Source organism: Miniopterus schreibersii (genome assembly GCF_964146895.1).
Source record: "Miniopterus schreibersii genome assembly, chromosome: 19".
Classification (NCBI taxonomy): Eukaryota; Metazoa; Chordata; class Mammalia; order Chiroptera; family Miniopteridae; genus Miniopterus; species Miniopterus schreibersii.
Window position 1 is genome coordinate 9,422,415 of NC_138119.1, and position 20,578 is coordinate 9,442,992.

At 45.8% G+C, this 20,578-nt stretch overlaps 1 protein-coding gene across 9 annotated transcripts in view; it reads right to left on the reverse strand.

Annotated features, from left to right (window-relative positions):
• Positions 1 to 20,578, reverse strand: part of PDE4DIP (phosphodiesterase 4D interacting protein) — a 190,042-nt gene that overhangs the window by 93,215 nt on the left and 76,249 nt on the right. For all 9 annotated transcript variants that reach the window (XM_081120339.1, XM_081120342.1, XM_081120343.1 and 6 more), the window contains exons 2-3: positions 10,424 to 10,479; positions 7,443 to 7,594 (exon numbers count right to left, since the gene is read on the reverse strand). In XM_081120339.1, the coding sequence (XP_080976465.1) occupies positions 7,443 to 7,594; positions 10,424 to 10,451 (180 nt within the window). In that variant the 5' untranslated portion in view covers positions 10,452 to 10,479. The remainder of the gene's footprint in view (positions 1 to 7,442; positions 7,595 to 10,423; positions 10,480 to 20,578) is intronic.

A 20,578-nucleotide genomic window follows, 5' to 3' on the forward strand; every position in this document is an offset into this window, starting at 1 on the left:
GTATTAATATCATTCCAGTTTCTCCCCTAAAACTCAGAAGCAAACTAATACCCATCCTCTACAGGGCCTTTTCTTGAAACAACTGGCCTGATGACAAGAGAGCTAACAACAGACCTATGACATCAGGTCGATAAATAACCCTGTCTCGGCAGCGTCATCATGTGGATGGAGGACGGGGGTTCAGACGATGTTCCTGCTGACCTCCCCCACCACAGATACACCCCCACACCACCCCCAATCCTGGAATACCAATGTGCTGTCGTCATCACATTAGAGAACTATGAACTATATAAAACGGAAACAAAACAAATAACAGCTTCCCTGACTACCAAAAATACATGGTCCAGCCAGAAACGGTGCCGTCAGACAGTTAAACGAGCTCCGTGGCAGAAATGACAGTTGAGCTGCACCAATGCTGGCAGCTCCCAAGGACTCCCAGGCTCGAAGCTAGATTTTCCATCGGTCTGGCTCCATCAACACCAACAGGACTTGGTGGTGTTTTTTCATCGTTGGTTCAAACCAGCAGGATTATTTGCTCAGCTTCTAGTACTCAAAGGGAACATATCGATTTATGGCCTACCCTGTTTTTCTAGGTTTTCGACAAACCTGTCTCCATGCTTCTCTAGGAAAGGAGGTGATTTCAAGAGCACAGTTAGGGCTCTCTCTAGGCCTAAGAGCTGAGAGGTCACAGTCCCCATGAGCGACCACGGCTGCAACAGTAAGGCTTTGACCAGGAGCGGGGGTGGGAAGGGGGAGACGCTGCCAACTGGAAAGCTCAGTCGACACTCTGGTGCTCCAGCCACGATGAAAAGCCTCCTACTTCTGAACTCACTGTGCTCCCTGCTGCCTGCAGGACGTGCCATTGGTATCACCATGAGCCTGGCAAGTCTCTCCTCTTCACCACCCACTTGGCTCTGGCTGAACGATCTCCAGCTCGCCCTGGAGTTGACACAGCACCTACTACAGGACGCCCATCTGATCCTAAGGCCCGGGTCAGGGCGCCTCCTGAGCGCGTCCCAGTCTTACCCCCGGGACTATCTGTTTGATCGTCTTATTGATTGGATTTAGAGTTCCTGAAGAGCAGAAGGATCCCCTCAATTTTCCTCCAAAAAGGCAAACCCCTTCCCTAGCTTTCGGTCTTCGTCGTTGTCGTTTTAACGATTATAGAAGAACTGCTTGTGCCTGCTCCACTCGTTCCCTTTCTCAGTGATGGCATCACCTGGCAGCTGCCCAGGCAAGAAGGCTTGGTATCATTCACTCACCCAAAGCACAACCAGAAAGAAGGCGGCGTGCCTGCTATGGCCCGCACTGCGCCAGCACCGCGTCCAGCCGGGCCGAGACAAGCCGGCTGCTCCAGCGGAGCTCAGGCCCCAGCGGGAGAGAGCGGCCTTGCACGCGTAAACCATGTTATTAAAGGGAAAGTATAAGGCGCTCGGGAAGTGCACCCAGCCGCCATGGGCCTGGAGAGAGGAATGGGTGGGAGGCCACATTCGGGCTTCTCCATCACCAGTCGTACATCCAATCAGTTGCTTAGTCCTGTCACTTCTCCTTCTGAAATCTCTCTCTTTCACCTGCCCATTTCTCTCACGCCCACAGTGTCATCTCTAGCGACCTTTGTCTGGACTACTGCATCCTACCTGCCCTCTCTGCCTCAGACTTGGCTCCGCCAACCCAGGGTCCATACAGAAGCCGAAGGGATGTATCTAAAGGGAAAATCTGATCATGTCGTCCTCCCTGAACCACTGAAGCTTTCAGTGGTTCCCCGCAGAACTCTGGGAAAATCTAAAGCCCTTTACATAACTCACAAGGCCTCTGCACCGGCTTCTCTCTCTCCTCCAGGCTCAGCTCTTCTCCACATTTCTAGGTGGCATGGTCTAAGACCAATGACCTTACTACAGTCCTTTTTCTCATCTGGATCTGGATCCATGCTGTTTCCTCTGCAAGGGCCATGCTTTGCTGTCCCACTCGCAGCCCGTGTTAGCGGCTAATGCGAATTCTTTCTTCAGGGCCCTGGTTAGATATAGTTTCCTCCAGGAAACGTCCCCTGAATAGCCCCGCCTCTTCGGACTGAGTTAGGAGCCCCAGCTGTAGACTGTGTAACACTCCTTCCTTCTACCATAATGATTATATTCTGTTGTAATTGGCTCATCTGCAAACTCTATAAGGCAGGACCCATGCTAGCATATTCATCATTGTATTCTGTCATTCTTAAGACATTGTGTCGTACACATAGTAGGTGCTTTAGAAACATTTGTTGAATGACTAGATAAATAAAATGAATACATAATTATTAAAAATTCAGATAATACAGAAAGTTATAAAGAAGGCGAAAATCATGGCTCATCCCATCACCCAGACATAATCACTATCAATATTTTTATGTATATTCTTCTAGGCATTTCTATTTTTCTCTCCCTCAAAAATGAGGCCTTATTTTATGTAATATTCAGTCAAATTGTTGTTGTTGTTTTGTTGTTTAATCTTACATTTGTTGTGATGGACATCCTCCTAGCCAGTACATTGCTCTATGATGTCCTATTTATGTATATGTCATACTTGAAATAACCAAGCCTTGATGGATAATGAGATTATTTCTAATATTTTATTAGTATAAAAATACTGAAATAAACATGCATCCTTGAACATTTAAAAAAAATTACAGTCATACTTGATCACTGGGCATTTAATAGCTAGAACTGGGCCTGGCATACAGGAGGCTCTCCTACACTGAGGGGACGCATGGCTACACAGTCAAATGAATGAGAGGATCAGCTGTCCATAGAGAAGCATAATAAAAGCGTGGCTAAGCCCTGGCTGGTGTGGCTCACTTGGCTGGAGCATCAGCCAGTGTACCAAAGGGTTGCGGGTTCAGTTCCCGGTCAGGGCACATGCCTAGGTTGTGGGTTCCATCCCTCTCTCTCTTTAAAATCAACAAAAACATATCCTCAGGTGAGAATTAAAAAAAATAGTAAGTACACTTCTGCTCAAATCCCAGTTCTAGCAATCAATGGTCTTTTTCTAGCTTCAGTGCCCCTCTCTGTACAAATCAAGATAATGGTGGCACCAACCTCAGCAAACTGTTACAAGAGCTGAATGAGATAATACAAGTCAAGTGCATTCACAGATCCCTGCACACTATAAGCACTCAATCAATATTAATTGGCATCACTATTTTCATTGCTATTCTAAACATTTACTTTTGGAATGGAAGTTATTACTGGAATGAAAATTCCTCGAGGCCCATAGAAGACAGAGCTTTCTTCATACAGTGAAGAAATGACATTTACACATGTATACATGATACAAATTTTAAAATGTTTTTCTAATATTTAGGTTTTTAAGACATACGTTTGCTTGGCAAATACTCTAACCTTGTGATATCTCTTTCACTGTTGCCTTAGCTGTCATTTAAGTTAAATCCTGCATAACATACATTTCATATGCCCCGATCAGACTGTACACTCTTTGATAAGTTGTATGCAGCTCTGTATCCTCTACAACACTCAGAACCAGTCCTTTCCTTCGCAGTTTTTAAGAAAAGATGGTTGTGTTGATACACAGCTGGCAATGATGCTTAGGAATGAAAACCTTTCTGAAGTTCTGTGGAAAGGCTGTGTGGAATCCCTCTGAAAAGTCATGTTTAGAAAGAAGAAAATTCTGTCCTTATGATTGCTGAAAATTTAGGACTTCCCCCTTCCCTTCTCATCTAGTAACTTTCTAAAAATTTATTCCTTATTGATTTTAGAGAGAGAGGGGAAAGGAAAGAAAGAAGCACAGATTCTCTTGTTCCATTTGTCCATGCTACTCATTGGTTGAATCTTGCATGTGCCCTGACCAGGAATCGAACCCTCAACCTTGGTGTATGGGGATGAAGCTCCAACCCGGCTGGGGTCATCTAATAGCTTTTCGAATGCCTCAAACACCAGTGGAAACAAAATCAGTGTGCTTGGGGGACTGTGGTTCCGGGGGCATAACTGCCGGTTGGTTATTTTCTAAATGAAAATGCACTTCACTGGGGGCGTTCATTTCCCAAGGCTGCAATTAGACAGAAACTCACAAGCAGCACGAAGCTGCTGGCCTAAGCCAGCGGCGACAGGGTCCAGATTCACCTAACCCAGAACAGGAGCCCAGGCTGAGAATTCAGATCTCCAGAAAGGCCGAAGAGTCCCTTTTAGGATTTGCTCCCCCCCCCCATCCCCACCTTCCCCGCCCCTCCCCCCCCCCCCCCCCAATTTCAAGATTCAAGTAGAAAAATTTTCCAGGATGGGTGGAGCTTCACCAGGCTGACTGACTCACTGTGGTTGGATTCAGACTACCAGGGAAGGCTGGCTTCAGACTATAATTAGGCCAACACTGCAGCTGGTTTTACTGGCATTTTCACGTTAAAGACAACATTACTAAAAATGCGTAAACAGGAGGGGGCGCTGGAGGCCCCCTTATGACCTTATGGCCATAGATTCCCCACCTCTCTGTAGCTTTTCCATAGCATCTGCCATTTGATTCTATAAATAAAACCACATTACGTATTTTGCCAATGTAAACCCCTTTCTCTGAATGGTTGGTTCTCTCATTTCCCAAGGAGCCTTGGAAACTACTGGAGTAATCTTGGTTCTGTCACGTTAAACCTATATACCCTTCGGTAAGTTATGTGAGCCTTGGTCTCTTCACGGGTCTAATGGATGTAGTAATACCCATCTCATAATTAGGAAAATGAACTGAAAAAGAGTTGAAATAAAGTATATTAAGTATATCTAGAAAAGTACCTAGTGTATGATAAACACCCAATAAATATTATTTATTATTATTAGCTACTATGAATGATCTTGCTAATAAGTCCTGTCAAATATTTTAAAGGGTTTCTGCTTCTTTCTCTTACTTGGCTGTAGAACTTTATCATAATCCCAGTTTAGGTGGAAAATGGCCTTCCTTTAAACTCACTGTTAAAAATAAATGTACTTTTCTTGACTTCCCAGTTTCCTATCCTAACCATTCAATATCCTCCTTAGAAACATTTGACTTACTGTGAGTACATTTCAGTGAATCCTGAGTAGAGGCTGGGGGGATCCACATCCAACAAGTTTAGTTCTTGTGGTGGTGTGTCTTTACTGAGCACTTACTATGCCCCAGCATTACGCTAAATTCTAGAGGCTAGAAAAAGAAAAGGAGGTGTTTTCTACCCTGGAAGTGCTTAGAGTCAGGGCACATATTTTGAGATTGGAGAGTCAGGGAAGGCATCCTAAAAAAAACAGAAAATGGCTGAATCTTGAAGGATGTGTAGGTTTTAACCAGGTAAAGAATAGCAGAGAAAAGGCATTCCAGGCAGAACCAAGACTGGGAAATATCACACAGCTTGGAATTGCAAGCCGTTCAGGATTAATGGAGTAGAAAACATGTGCTGGAGAATATTGGGAAATAAAAGTAGATTTCCAGTTTACCCAGAGAACAGAATTGCACTCTGTACCTGTCTAAATAGGAGGAGCTAATGGTTCCGGTTCCATTATCACCAAACCTTCATCGGCTGAGCTCCCTAACCTAGAAAGTACGCACTCTTTTAGATCACAGAAATGACGAGTGTTTTCAGGCCCACATTATGAGACATTAGGTAAGACCCTTGGTTACTTTTTGTGTCTTTATTTCTCATTTCTACACTGGGGTAATAATCATGCTTTCCTCGCAGGGCTGTCATCAGCATTAAATGAGATGATACTGCACATGCTTAAAACAGTACCTGACACATAGAAAGTGACCGAGATACGTCAGCTAGTACTATCCACGTGTGCTCTAGTCTCACTCATCCCAGACACGCTGGGGGTGGGGTGGGTACTGTAATCGGAAGGAGTTTTTCTCAACACCGTTTACATGTAAGAATCTTTCAGACCCGATAACCTGTCAGGATTTATGATCATGGTACAGAAACTCTATGGCCCTGAAAAAGTCACCATTTCTGAGCCCTGGCAAGGACCTCTCTGACAAAAAAGTGTGTCACAGCTGTTGTTATTTATTAATACTTGACACACAGGGAAGAGATTTAAAATATCTCCTATTGGCCTTTTCTCTGAGTCCCGGCTTGGTTTCTGTCGGTGGTTCCCAGCGTAAGGACTAATCAGGGATCTCAGGCCTGGGTGTTAAAAGAACTTAGAGCCCCGCACCTGAAAGTTAGGCGACTTCTGTTTGCCACCCAACTCAGCCCTTTCTTTTCCCTCTCCCACAGCACCCGGCCATTTGTTCTGTCAGTGGAGGTGACAGCCCTCGCTTCTATGTTCCAAATCCCCTCTCAACCAGGACGGCGCAGGGAGGCCTGCTTTCGGGGAGCCGCGCCCCAGCCGGGAGGCGCACTGAGGCAGAATCCGGGGCGAAAGAGGAAGGGGCTGGGGGCTCACCCGCCCACCCCCACCGTCAGCACCGCAGCCGTTCAGAGGTTCAGTCTTCAAAAGCCACTTAATGTTCCTGAGAACTCTGTGTCCTAAAAAGCACACACCCAGGATCCATGACAACTCCGGGTGAAAACCAAACCAAACCAAACCAAACCGAGAACAGGCTGTTTAATTGTCAGCCCACGGGACGTGGAGCATCTTCTCGGTCCACAGGAAAATCTGGTAGGACGCGCATTAGCTCCCAGTGAAACATTTCCATCTACAAACTGAGGGAAGGCAGGGCAAACCCATGTCAACGCTGCTTTATTAACCCTGTTTTGAAAATGGAATTTTATTATTTTATGTCAAAAACTGTCAATTCAAGAATGGAAGAAACCCACGGATCTCAGGGTACAGACACACAGAACTCCCCTGTTGACTGATGCCTGGGTAACCCCCAGGGGGCACCAAAGAACTGTTTCTATTTTTAGCGCACAGCGGTGTAAGAAATCCTGGGTGCTCTTCTGGGTCATAGAAATGCCAACAGATGGGTTCTCTCTGCGCAGCCTTCCTGGGACCAATCCAGGGTGCCGGGAGCTGGGGACCTGCATTACGTTATCAGTAATCTGGCTCGGCCAAATCTAAGGATAAACATATCAAGACACAGAGCCAGCACTTCAAGAGTTGAGTGTGGAGTTTCAAGCCACAATGACAGATTCTTGTTGAGAAGCAAACGGTTGTGGCTGAGCCACCTCACACTGTGGACAGTATCCACATAAGTAGAGTTGTCCGAGCCAGCTACAGAAAATATAGCGCCAGCCAAGTGGGACTAGGTTCCCTGGGCTTGGGTGCCATTTAAACCTCCTGACTTGATCTGAGGAATAAACCAGGGATGAAAATGGTGTAGCAGCAGAATCGCTGGTACAGGCAATGACCCACACACCACACCGCTCAGCACACAGCTACTATTGGGCACACGCTCGCACAAGAGACACCATTATGGGAAGAATGCCCACAGTTTTATAAGACATCACTACCCCATGGGGCTCCTTCTAATCGGGGTAACAATTACCCACCCACGTGACTTACCTTCTCAAAATCTCGAAGAGCCTGGGTCTGCACCTGAGGGGCTTTTTCAAATGCTCTCAGGTAATGCGTCTGCCCAAAGGGGACCTTCTCGCCACCTCTCCAGGTCTGGGGCTGCACTGGAGGGCCTCGATCTTTAGTGTCACTAAGGAAAGCTGCCAGTGAAACAGAACAACAGCTGTTACACAATGATGGCATTGTGATCATCATAACCTGTATGATCCCGCAGAATCTGGCCAATTCTTGGGCAATCTCTCTACAGAGAAGCTTTCAGGTTATCATTTAGGAATAACAGTTGTAACAACCAACATCTTTAACTGGCATTGCAGGTTACAAAATAGTTGTACACGAATTATTTCATTTATAAAGGTCCTGCAACCAGTAAAATAGACCGATGTAATCATTAAATCCATTTTATGAACTAGTAAATAAAGGTTCAGAAAGTTTGCCTGATCAGGATTACATCTCCAAAAAGTGGCAGAACCATGCTCTCTCCACTCAGCTCTCCCAATCGTATGCTAGTACTGTGTTGTTTTAGCATCAGAGGGGATTGTAACACCGGTAAGAGTTGGGGAGAGACAGGCAAAGGGACAGAGATGCCATCTTTCCAATAATCAAAGGAAGCACTGCCCTGGGGGAAGCTTGTGAGGGCGAAGCTGCTGCTGACCTCAGGCCCGCCTTTGAAAGTAACTCTGGGAATGAGTAAGAGCCCAGGGCTTACGTCAAGCGCAGCCCTCAGAGGGTCTGGATTGAGCGCAGGGCTGCACACTCAGGTAGACGACATAGGAAAATGCGTCTTTTCTTGGCTGACGGGCGGAAACAATGAGCCTTTGTTACCGAACAGCTGTGTTTTTTGAAGTCAGAAAGGACAGCCGTCAGGACACACTGAGCTCACCGGCGTCAGGGCCAGTGAGAGCAGAGCGGGCCCAGTGCGCCCCACAGAGGAAGGGGTAACTGGACACAGACACAGGGGCCAAGGGGGTCCTGAGGGGCCAGGAGGCAAGAGGCCACCTCGCACTCTTCTGTCCTCTGTTTCCCTCTCCCGCCTGCCCTCCTGCCTTCCACCCTCCTTCGCTCTTTCCCTCTTCTCCGCCCTTGTGTGCTCTTAGCTCCTTGTCAAAAATTAACTGGCCGTCGGTGCGTGGGCACCGGAAGCAAAAGCACCAGAAGCAAAAGTGAGCAAGTGGGGCTGCGTCGGAGCAAAAGGCTTCTGCTCCGCCGAGGAAACTGCCAAGAGAATGAAGAGGCTGTGGGGTGGGAGACAACACCCCTCTCTCCCTCCCCCCCTTTCTCTCTCCTCCCGAACACTTGCCAGAGGGAGCGCAAGAAAAAGTACCCAGACGCTCCCATCGACCGCTCAGAATTTTTTTAAATGCTCGGAAAAGAGCATTTTCTGTTTAAAACAAAAATGATAGGAGAAGAAAGACAAAGGGATGGGGAAGGGACAGTGAAGAGAAAGATGAGGCCTGGAAAGGACGCGGCGATGACACGCAGCACGGTGTCGGGGCAGCCTGTTCCTGTCTGAAAGTATTTAACCTCCCGTCACACCACCGATTCTACAGGAAAAAAACCCCAAAAAACCCTGAAGTGTAAGGCCGCACGGTTTCTTTCTGAACTGGATTCTGGACAGTGTCTTTTCGGTTTTGTAAAACTAATATACTTCCCCGGCCACCCACTAACCCCGCGTGGCAGAGAACAGGGGTTCAAGTCGGCACGGAAACCTACAGCAGGGGTTGCCAGCGCCCGGCACGCGCTGCACACAGAGGTGCTCCTTCCCCCCGCCGGGTCCCTGTGTCAGCCTGAACAAAATGACGGCCTTTCTGTCACCCGCGTGCCGCTCTGGGATCGCGAGTTCGTGACAGGAGCAGTAATACTGATGTTGCACCTCTTCTGGTGATATTCTGAGTGTTTCTAAGTAAGTGCAAAAATTTCAATTCAAAGACATCAGAGAGAATTATTTCGCCCATAGTTAGGTGAAATTAAACAGAAGAGAATTTGATAAAACAGAACAAGAATATATTAAAGTGAGGTGAGTGGGATATGATGGAAAAAGAAGAGCTTTTGAGGCTTGCTAATCGTGGGAATTTAGGCAGATCTCTAAATTTCAATGAGCCTCGTTGCCTCTGTAAAAACGGGCATAATACTACTTACCTCGCCGAGCTTTTATATGGGTTAAATAAAACAATAAGTGAGAGCGCCCGATCTAATATCGTGCCTGTACTAGGCATTTTTTCCATGCCCCTTCCATTTTTACCTCGGCATGGGGGATCTTGATGCTAAAACGAGTATGGTAGTTCCTTGGAATTTGTAGATTTAACACACACAATGACAAACGCTAATGTTAAGTGACTCTGAAGTCCCAACACGCTCGAATTATAAACTTATTCCGCGCCACGCATATGAGCCACTGTGCTCCAAGGCTGTATGAAAAAGGGGGATCCCTTAGCACAGTGGAACCCTCCAATGACTACGTTTTTTGAAACCCTGTCCCCAAAAGGACACTGGAATGTGGTGGTGTAACTTAGGCAGACCGCTGGCTAATGCCAGGGCAGTCATGGTGAGACATATTATGAATACATTAACAATTCCGTCTACTGGGTGCTACTCCTGCACGGGCTCTGTCCTAAGAGCCCTGCCCCCTTAATCTCATCTGTGAGCTCCACACTGTTATTATATTCATTTTAAGGGTATAGTCCAGTAAAGATGTCCCTGAAGTGGCAGACTCTGTTTTAATCATTTCACAAGTGACTTTAATCTTGTGATTACAGAATCATTAGAAGTATGAAGAGTTCACATAGGATTTCGGATATGATTCACCGCACTGTGCTGGGCAGGTGAGGAATTACATGCCACAGGGGTATGTTTGGAAATTCACAGAAAGTCTGAGGACACTGCCATGGAGGGTTTTAAGGGTCCATGATTCAAGGGACTCATGAGCAGCGAGAAACCAGGAATTTAGAAGACAAGGCCCGTTGCCTCCTTACCTGTAGCATGGCTTGTCCTGGGCACCATCTCCCCTTCATCCTCGGCAAAATAATCTCTGTGGAGAGAAACAAACAGTGAGATAACCTCTCTGCCCGGTCCCCAGTCCCTGGGGTGGCAGGACACCAGTGTTCTGTGTTCATTTATTTCTCCACAAGTATTCATTAAAGTCTTGCCATGTATCAGGGACAGTGCTAAGTGTTGGGGATACTAAGACAAGTCCCACAGGAAGGGTTCCTATCCTCAATAAGTACACCTAGGGACAGCCCCTGACCAACCAATTCCATGAGTATTGAACTACCATGTGGCAAATGCTATGAAGGAAAACGCAGAGTGAGTCAACTAGTAGAGAGGCTCAGAGAAACTCAGAAAGAAGAACATTAAAACTGAGGTAAAGAGAACATTGACCAGCTGAAAAATGGGAACAGAGGAGTATTCCATCAGGGGTTACAGCAAAGACCCTGGGTTGGAAAGGAACAGAGAAAATTGGATTGTGACAAGACTTTGTCTGGCCTTGTGGGATGGGGCAAGGATACTGAGTTTTACGTGACAGGCAATGGGAAACCAGTGAAGGATTTTAAACGAGGGAATGAATGGTACATGATCAGATTTAGCTTTTAGGCAGATCGTTCTGGCTGTTGAGTGAGGCTGTGGAGGAAACAAGAATACATGGGGAAAGCAAGAAGTTGTGATGGTCTTAACCAAGGAAAAAGACCGTGGAGATGGAAAGAAGCGAAAAAAATGCAAGATATATTTAGGTAGCAGAATTGACATAGAAAACTCAGAAAGCAAAGTCCATTAATGGAAATGCTAAAAACACCAAAATTCAGCAGCAAGAGTTGTATCTATCCAACACAGCGAAGACCACCATCCCTAGCACAGAAGCGGGGGAAAAAAATCTCAAAATTATTTAACAGATACTTGTCAAGGGCCTACTATGTTTTTAGGCACTATTTTGAGCTCCATGAATGTAGCAGTGAACAAAATAGACAAAAACGCCTGCACTCATGGAACTTAGAGCAAAGTAAGGGGAAGCAAGGAAAATGTGTAGCTAGCAACTGGGGACAGGCTGTGCTGGAGGTAACGGGGGGGTAACGATTTTCAGTAGATAAGATTTCTCTGAAAAGCACTAAGGATAGCCATGGGGTATTTGGGGAAGAGTCTCCTAAGCGGAGAAAATCAAATGCAAAGGCTCTTAGGAGGCGCACGCCAGAGCGGTTTGGGAACAGCAAGGAGGCCAGTGTGGCTGGGCAGGGTGAGCACGTGGCGAGGAGCAGGAGGTGAGGTCAGGGGAGTAATGGGAAGGCCGGGGGGGGGGGGGGGCGAGATTCTGTAAAGCCTTTTGGGACATTGAAAGGCATTCAGCCACTGAGGTCCTGTGAGTCAGAAAGAGAGATGAACTGAGTGATGAATGTTTTAAAAGGGCTGGCTACTGTTTTGACACGGGGCTGGCTGGGTGGGGAAGGCAGAAACAGAGAGAGGATTGCAATAATCCAACAATGACACTCTTTCAACATTTAGTTTATTCCTTAAACCTTGGGTACTCCCAGCTGCTGGTTGGAAAAATAATTCTGTCGACAGAGATTTAGAGGGCTTTTCTCTTTAAAAGCCAGCCGCCACTCACAGGGAGGCAGAGGAGAGCCTGGCATTTGTTTAGAAACTGTTGATGGTCTTTGTTCTCTGTCTCAGGTCTGGATCTTGGCACAAATCTCCACTTTGTTAAGTTCCAGATGGACGTGAAAGTACCAGAAGAACATGTTGGTACACACAAGCCACCTGCCAATTTTTGACTACTCAAGAGCAGGTCACCAGTTTGGGGTTCCTTCCAGGCCCCCTGCCTCTTTCTTCTTCCACTTCTCATTAAAAACGTTCCTCATGAGTGAACGATGAAAGAGAAAAATGTACTACTTGGGTGTTGAAACTACCAGCCAGAACGATCTTGAAAAATGTGTAAGGACTAGCACTTACACGTAGCTGCTTCTGTTCACGTGTTGGGTGGATTCCTTTACGCTCAGCCCGCACACCCAGGTAACCATCGGGAGCAGGGTCATTCCTCGGGTCAAACTCAGCCCATCCAGCACGTTTTATTTGGTCAACACAAAGTGGACCCATTTCTAACTTCTCTTGGAAAATGAATGGGTCTAGCAATACTGGGCCCGTCTTCCCACATGAGGATGACCTGCCGCCTTTAAACAGAACAGACGTGCTCTCTAGTTTGCCACAGTCCCACCTTGTAGTCCCAGCTCATGAACTCATTCGTGATACCTGCCAGGCTCCTTATAGGTCTCGGAGGCTGTTATCCTGATATAGATCAAGCGCAGACAGAATTTCATTTCTGCTTTTAGACACAGCCTCGAGTAACCTACTGGCTTTAGCACATGATTCATTAATTTGTGATTATACGCTACTAACTGGCTTATAAGTCAGCTTTATCTCTTCTGGGCTTTAGTTTCAGATGTCACAAACTGCAATCCCCTAGACATGTATATGTCTAGGGAATAAAGGTCACACATATGACCTTTCCCCCAAGATGCTTTTACCTCAAATATTTGTAAAAGAAGTGCATGACTTTCTACGGTTCCTTGCAGTAGCTACTCAATTCTATTCTAGTAGATGCTGAGGCATAAAACCCATTTTAATACTTTCCATGGGTCCGGGGATCTGTTCAGACGTGATCTCATTTAATCGTCCTCGCTCTGAAGACTCCACTTTCTAGGTCAGGAGCAGGTTACAGCAAGGCCACGCATATGGGCCCATGAGACACCACCTCACCTTCCCCCCCGCCACGCACACCCACTCTGAGCTAGCTGCCTGCCCGGGATGAATCCATAACTGAAAGGGGAGAAAGGTCACTTTGGATGGGTACTGAGTTAATGGGTTTATTGTAGTCTCAGGAGACTTTTTTAAAAATCACTCTAACTCTATTAACAGCTCAAGTTCCCTCTTATTGCCAGAGAGTAGGGCTCACTCAGCTGCTCCAAAAGGCCGGTGAGGAACCTGATGCTACCCTAGGGAAGGGGCTCAGAGTGAAGAAACACAGGGTATATGTCTAGGGGATTGCAATTTGTGACATCTGATAAACCAAAGTGCAAAGGGAATTGGAGTGTGCTAGAGACAGACTCCCAGCTTGCCCGCCCCACCCCACCCCAGCACACACACAATCACACACGCAAAGCAATCATACATATTGGTAAATTCTTCCATATTGCCCAGGTCTGGAAAAAAGCTTGTATATCCTTTCTCCTAGTTTCTCAAATGCAAGTGTTTCTAGGTTTCTTTTTTCAACAGGAGTCCCTGAATGAGTCATGCTCAGCGAGCACGTGGGTCACCGGGGCATGTATAGCTCTCCCGCAGAGATGGGCACATGTGACCTTTCCCGCAAGATGCTTTTCCACCGCAGACGCACCATACTTTCCCTCAGTGAGCTTCACCCTCTTCTCCCTCCCTCGTCAACCCGTCAACACTGACACCGAGGAAACGAAAATTACACTCAGCGACTTTTACCAAGACACTGTTCTGCTGAATTTGAAGAACCAGGCATTTTCCAAATACAACCCACCCACCGGCTGTTCACTTACTCTCTGCATGGCTCATCCCCCCCATTTCCATGATTCGCTCATAAGCAGCTCTAAAGACCCTGGGCTCAAACAGCACATCAGCACTCAGCACCCCCATGACGCGCTTCTCCCGCGGTCTTCCGGGGCGATCGGGTGGAGGAGCATCGGGAGCAACCGCTCCTCTCAAAGCCACCGCTGCCCTGGGCTGCTCTGAGGCTGTGCGCTGCGCTCTCGTTTCTTCCCACAGCGGTCTCAGCGTGGGAGGTTCGCCTGCGTCGGGCATGTCCAAGGCAACCGCACTCACTGACGTTGCTGGATCAGCACTAGTCTGGTCCCCACCACTTCATCACTCGCCACCTCCCTGCTTCACATCCCTGAGCCTGGGGACAAAGGCCATCTCCCAGGAGCATTTTCTATCGTTCGAACTTCTCTTCATCGGGTTTTCTTATTATAAACAAAAATTCAGAAGGAGGGAAAACACTATGCTATAGCAGTACTTAGAGCAAAAAAACTAGGCCTCTGATTGCTACTTTCAGGGGTTTTCATTCCATTTCATAAACATTTATTGAGAGGTTGCTTATGTGGCAAGCCAGCACTGGTAAAATACAGGTTGAAAAAGAAATACGCCCTGTCATCAAGGTGCTAGGAGTCAATTGGGGGAGGAAGGCAGGATTCAAAGAGATAATTGTGAGAATAATGAGATTTACAACAGATTTCAGAACATAAACAACATAACAATGAATTTTGTCATTCAATCTAGGCCTTGAAGGATGGGTATGAATACATAGAAAACATGACAAATGCCCCAAAATCTTCCTCACGTTCAAAGATCTACCTTTCATATTTTTAATTTATATCCACACTCAGCCCTTGCAGATATAAAAGGGCCTGGAGGCAGAGGAGAACTCTGGCCTACTTTCTTTAACATGTGCAGCTCTGGCTCTGAGGGTTTTTGCATGGTAGGGTTTCACAGGAGGTGCCGACTCAGAAACAAAGGCATCGCCGGGTAACAATCTCTGGACTGCCCTGTGCACAACTTCACAGTCCAACATGTTTTCTTACATTGGAATTTTCCTCAACACTAATCTAGAATCGAATGACCATCATCATTATTTAGACAACCACCACCACCCACCACCAATGCTGCCACCATAATTTAGTGAGTGCCCAATATTTTCCAGGCAATATCTCACTCAAGCCTCACAAAATCCTTTAAAATAGGCACCGTTACCCCAAGTTAACACATGAGGAAACAAGAGACCCGGAAGGACGAAGTAACTTGCCCAAGGTCATACAGCTATTTGGCCAGTTGGTTCGGAAACTGGAAAACTGTTACCTGTCTGACTCCAGACTTTTACTCTGTCCTATCCACCCTATTTGCACCCACGTGGTTACCGGGTAAATGAGCCTCCTCTGGACCTGCCTGGACTCCAGGGAAACGACCCCTGAGAAAGTGAGGTGAGAGGAAGGGTGGGCATCGGTGCTGTGGGAAGGAGATGGGATTTAGATTCAAATCCTAACACAAATGTGTTCACACTTGAGTATGTGAGTACTGGTATAAACAGATGCCACGTGAAGGATGATTAAAATCCTAAAAGGGAAGTGGCCGGTATGACTTTTTAAATAGATCCTACCCTAAACAGTGAGTCATCTATTATTTTATCTTTCCCTACTTCTGGCCAAATTCCTCCAAGTATTTGCGCCTTCCTTGAACCCCTTCTGTGATAACACTTGGCACTGTCCCTAACAGACAAGGGGAATGACCTGCAGGCAGGAAGGAGGGGTGATGGACATAGACACAATCAAAATGGGAGAGGCCATTAGTGAACGAGTTCTGACACTTCCCAGATCTTTTTTCCTCTTGCCAAGGGAGACACTGAGTATATGTCTCCTATGTGCCAAATATTGCCGGCTACCCCCTATTTGGCACCATAATTGCAAAAACATACGTTCAAATGCAAATAAGGTAGCAGCCACAGATGCAGAGCACAAGACTACTACATAATAAATGCAGGAAGATTATGTTTTTTCTTACCTCAAGACCTATCATTATAAAATTGCACCCTAGATGCTTAATTGGCAGCCCCTCTGACAAGAGAGGGCATCCCTCGGAGCCTCCCTCCGCACACTAAGTGCGGGCTGACTTGGCACTGCTACAGGAGCATCCAGTTTTCTCCATCACAGCTGCAATCTACACCCTTCACTCAACAGTGTCCATTCAGTGAGACTGACCACGGCCAATGGGGCTCCGGGAGGCAGTTTTTCTGGAGTGCTAAGTCCTCAGTAGCTGCAGGGAGCTACAAGCGTTATTGTGCATCTGCAACAACGTTGAGTTTTATGGCCTACTTTGCTCCTGCACTAAGTCTTCATCCTAAAAGGAACTAACATTATTTTTCTTGCTGCCATCCATCAAGGCTCAGAAAAACCACTTACTAGTGTAAAAAGATAAAGGCAGTTCAAGTAATTATATTCCTCATTTTGACCTATGAGGTTATCAGACATCCAAATATCTAATGAATTCTCTTCCCAGCCCCCCGAATCAGCCAATACGCTGATATCACTCACTGTTTTAAAAGAGACATGAAAATAATGTGCTTTAAATTCAGTCACGTCACCCAGGGATGGTGCATGGGCTCTCCACCCACTTCTAAAACTTAGCTTGTGCTTTTTGCTTTGGGTTCTGGCAATGCATTCTGTGCCCCTCAGTTTTCATGAACAAGCACCACTCGCAAAGCACTGGGGTAGGCCGGGCAACGGCTCAGCCTATCTCAGAGCCCAAGACCAAACATCCAGAGAGGTGACTTTTTCCTGCTTTCGTCTTTTTATTCACAATATCTTCTACTGTTTCCTTTCTTAGTAGTGCCTGATTCTAGTGATTTGAGAAGAACCACAGGCTGCTTCTAGGAATTTTGGAAAGGAGAAATGTATACAGAAAAAATTTAAAAATGATACCACCTGCCCGGCTGGGCGTGGCTCAGTGGTTGAGTGTCGACATAGGATCCAGGCGATCGCGGTTCGATTCCCGCTCAGGGCACATGCCCGGGTTGCGGGCTCCATCCCCAGTCGGGGGCGTGCAGGAGGCAGCTGATCAATGACTCTCTCATCATTGATGTTTCTCTCTCTCCCCCTCTCCTTTCCTCTCTCTGAAATCAATAAAAGATATATATTTTTTAAAAATGCTACTAAGCAATATTGATAAAGGCAATATTGATAAAGATTTTTATGTATTTACTTTCAGTTGCTCTTCAGGTCACATGCCTGTGTGAACGCTACAAAAGAGAAATAATACTGAATGAACTATTTGCACCTTGACTTTACATTATTGAAATCGAAGGTTTTGGGGAATGCATTTTTCAGCAATGAGGAAGAGTAGAGGAGGAGGCAGGTGAGTAAGGAGGAGAGAGTGTGAACATTACAGACCTGGCGGAGATGAGAAACAGAACTCGGGCCCAAAAATAATTCCAAAGGAGGCAACGCTGAGACGCACCTCTGAAGGATCCACAAAGTTATCTTAGCGAAGGCAAGGCTAGTGTGTAGTGGGAACTGGTATACTGAGGCCCACTCACAATAATTTTAGCTCAGGGTAAATAAAATGACGCTCTACAGCCAGCGCCCTGGGTCTGCCAGCACCAATGCTCCGCCCATGGCACCAACAATCTGGAAATCTCCAAGCGAAGGAGCGCACAAGAGTCTTTCCAAAACCAGCTCGGTTCCAAACTTTACATGTTGTCGCTTGGTGGACATTAATGTAGCCTGATATAAAAACATACATTGACTTGGTTTTAAAGCAGGATATCAAGAGTGTTGCCCAGGTAGTGGAAACAAGACGGCAGCGTAGGTAACCGCCTCCCGCAACCACATCAAAATTACAACTAAACTACAGAACCACCGTCACTCAGAGCCTCCTGAGATCCGGCTGAACAGAAGCCCCACAACCAGGGAACTGAAGCAGCACTGAGACCGGGAGGAGGGGCGGAGATGCGGGGGGATCTCACCTGGATCTCGGAGATGCGGCCTCGGGCCCACAGCCGGTGCCGCAGGGTAAACACGGGAGGGACATCCCCGTGGAGGAGGTTTCCTGGAGGAGTGACACTGACGCAGGCAACAGACGATCATATCTCAGAGGGAAGAGGGAAGGGGGTGGAGGGTGGGAAGAGATTAACCAAAGAAGTTATATGCATATATGCATAATCCATGGACACAGTCAATAACGGGGTGAAGGCCTGGGGAGGGGGGGTGGGAGCACAGTGGAGGGGGTCAATTGGGGGGGGGAAATGGGACACCTGTAGTACTTTCAACAATAAAGATAAATTAAAAATAAATAAACAGTGTTGTCCATAATCCTACAACCAAACACAGCATGTCTTTTTTTTTTCTCTCTCCTCGGAATAAACATCCTAATATATATGCACACTTTTGATGTAAATTATATCCACTTTTACTTTCTTATATTAAAATATTCTGTTTATTTCAGGAAACACCTCAAATTGGTAACAGAGATCATAGCAATAGTGAGGCATTTTACCACAGAGAGAATTCAAAGTTGGGACTGATGCTACTGACTCACCTAGGATATCCTAGTGTAAGTCAGTCTGTGCCTCCATTTCCCCTTCTGCAATAAAGGGACTCAGGTCTTGAAAGAGATACTTAAATTGAATGTAACATCCTCTATATTAGTGTGAGTTATATGATTCTAAACCCTAAGCAAACCGCAATGTATTTTCAAGAACCAGAAGTGTTTGATATAGCTATTCTACTTCTGAACACTTATCATTCAAAAACAAACCTATGAAAGAAGATGCTTTATGCACCTAGATGTTTATCAAATGTACATAATAGTTAAGAAGTGGGAACCTAAAGGCTTTAGTATAGGGGAATGACTAAGTAATGTCCTATTCCACATGACATGCTATTCAACATTTAGGAAAGTAATATACTACATTATGAAATGGAAAATAAATACATTCTTCAATTGTGTGAGATTCTAGGACTTATTCAATTTTCTCAGTCAATCAATGTTTTCTACATATCAGCAGCTATTGCTTCTTTACTCCCCTCCACCTGGGCCATGAGGAGGAGACACCCCCCCCTTCCCTAGGGCCCTGGGGAAGCCAAGCGAGAAAGAAGTTTCTACAGAGTGCAACAAGCAGAAAAGGGCTGGAACTAATGACATAGGTGAAAGGAAATGTGTTCGAAACTATTAAAGTGCAATGAAAACACAAGTTATTATTATAGTTTATGACTAATGAAGTGCTTCAGCCATGAGGAGAGAAAATAAAATTCAGATCACGCTCGTCTTGCTGACCACAGAACGCAGAAGATGTTCTAAGACGGAGGAAAACAAGTCCTCAGAGCATTTGAACGCTTTAAAATAGAATCGATAGAGCCACGTTGGGTCATCATGACATCTCTTTTATTCTGGACTTTCTTCTAACTTTAAATGCTATTTGAGTTTTTGCCAGAGACAACTTGTGGAATGTTCTGAGCCCAATTGGGAATTTTATTTATAAAATAAGGTCAATTTCAATAGGAGTAGTGAGGGCATCCACTGAATGAATGGGTGCTCCACACAGCCTTGAATAAATTATCCCTGAGTCACCCCAGAGTGGAGAGGGCACTGTGATGGAGCAGAATTAGCCAACTTATCCTCTCACAGACAAACACAACCTTGTCCCAGTCTTCTGGCATTTTAAATCCCGCCTTAACATGTAAACTGAAAGAAGGGGGGAGGGAGGCTCATTGGATCTAGTATGTGGGAAATAAGTGGGGGTGAAAGCACGGCTTGAGATGAATTCCTCAAGCCAAAATCCAAGTATGGTCCTACTTAAATCAGATCCGAGCTGTGAAGGCAGAAATAGTCCTTCACCAAATGCAAAAAAGGAACTGCTAGAAGTGCTGACTGTTAAACAGGAAATCCAATGTCCAAAGATGTCCTGATGATAGAATTATGAAAAGGAGCATGCCCTAAAATGCAAAGCTGCAGCACCAGGGTGAGCAAAGATACGGAAATCAACCTGATCTTCACGCTCCAAAGCTTACTGAGCCTCCCGAGCCCGAGCGGCTGCATCTATAAAATGGGGGAGACTCTATCTCTGGCTGTCACAATGCGTTATTAGTACACAGGACTCTGCTAACTCACCATGAATTCAAAGAGAAATCAACATCCTTGCTTCCTCTAGCTTAAGAGTTAATATTGAGCAGAAAAAATGCAAATAATCTATATCAATGGGATCATTTAAGTGCAATTTAACTGTATCTCGTCTTATTTGAAGACTACTCGTTAGCTATGTGGGAGAAAAACAAAATCAAAGTTCTTGAATTGTGAGACCAAACCACTATTTTTCTTGGATATTACTTCCCTTCTCCAAATTTTCACAGCCACAGCAGGCGAATACAATCAATGCTCATCTTTTATTAAATCAAATTGCAGGTTAAAACAAGACAAACAAAACAGACTAACTTGTTTTCCTTCCTAACCTTCCTATAGGTAGCCCTTAAACATTTCGAGTTCACTTTTCCTTGATTTATGTGCTCAGGGAGACTGCGTAAGGGTCACGTATGACTCACCTGACTTGTATTCAGCTTTCCCATATGCTAGAA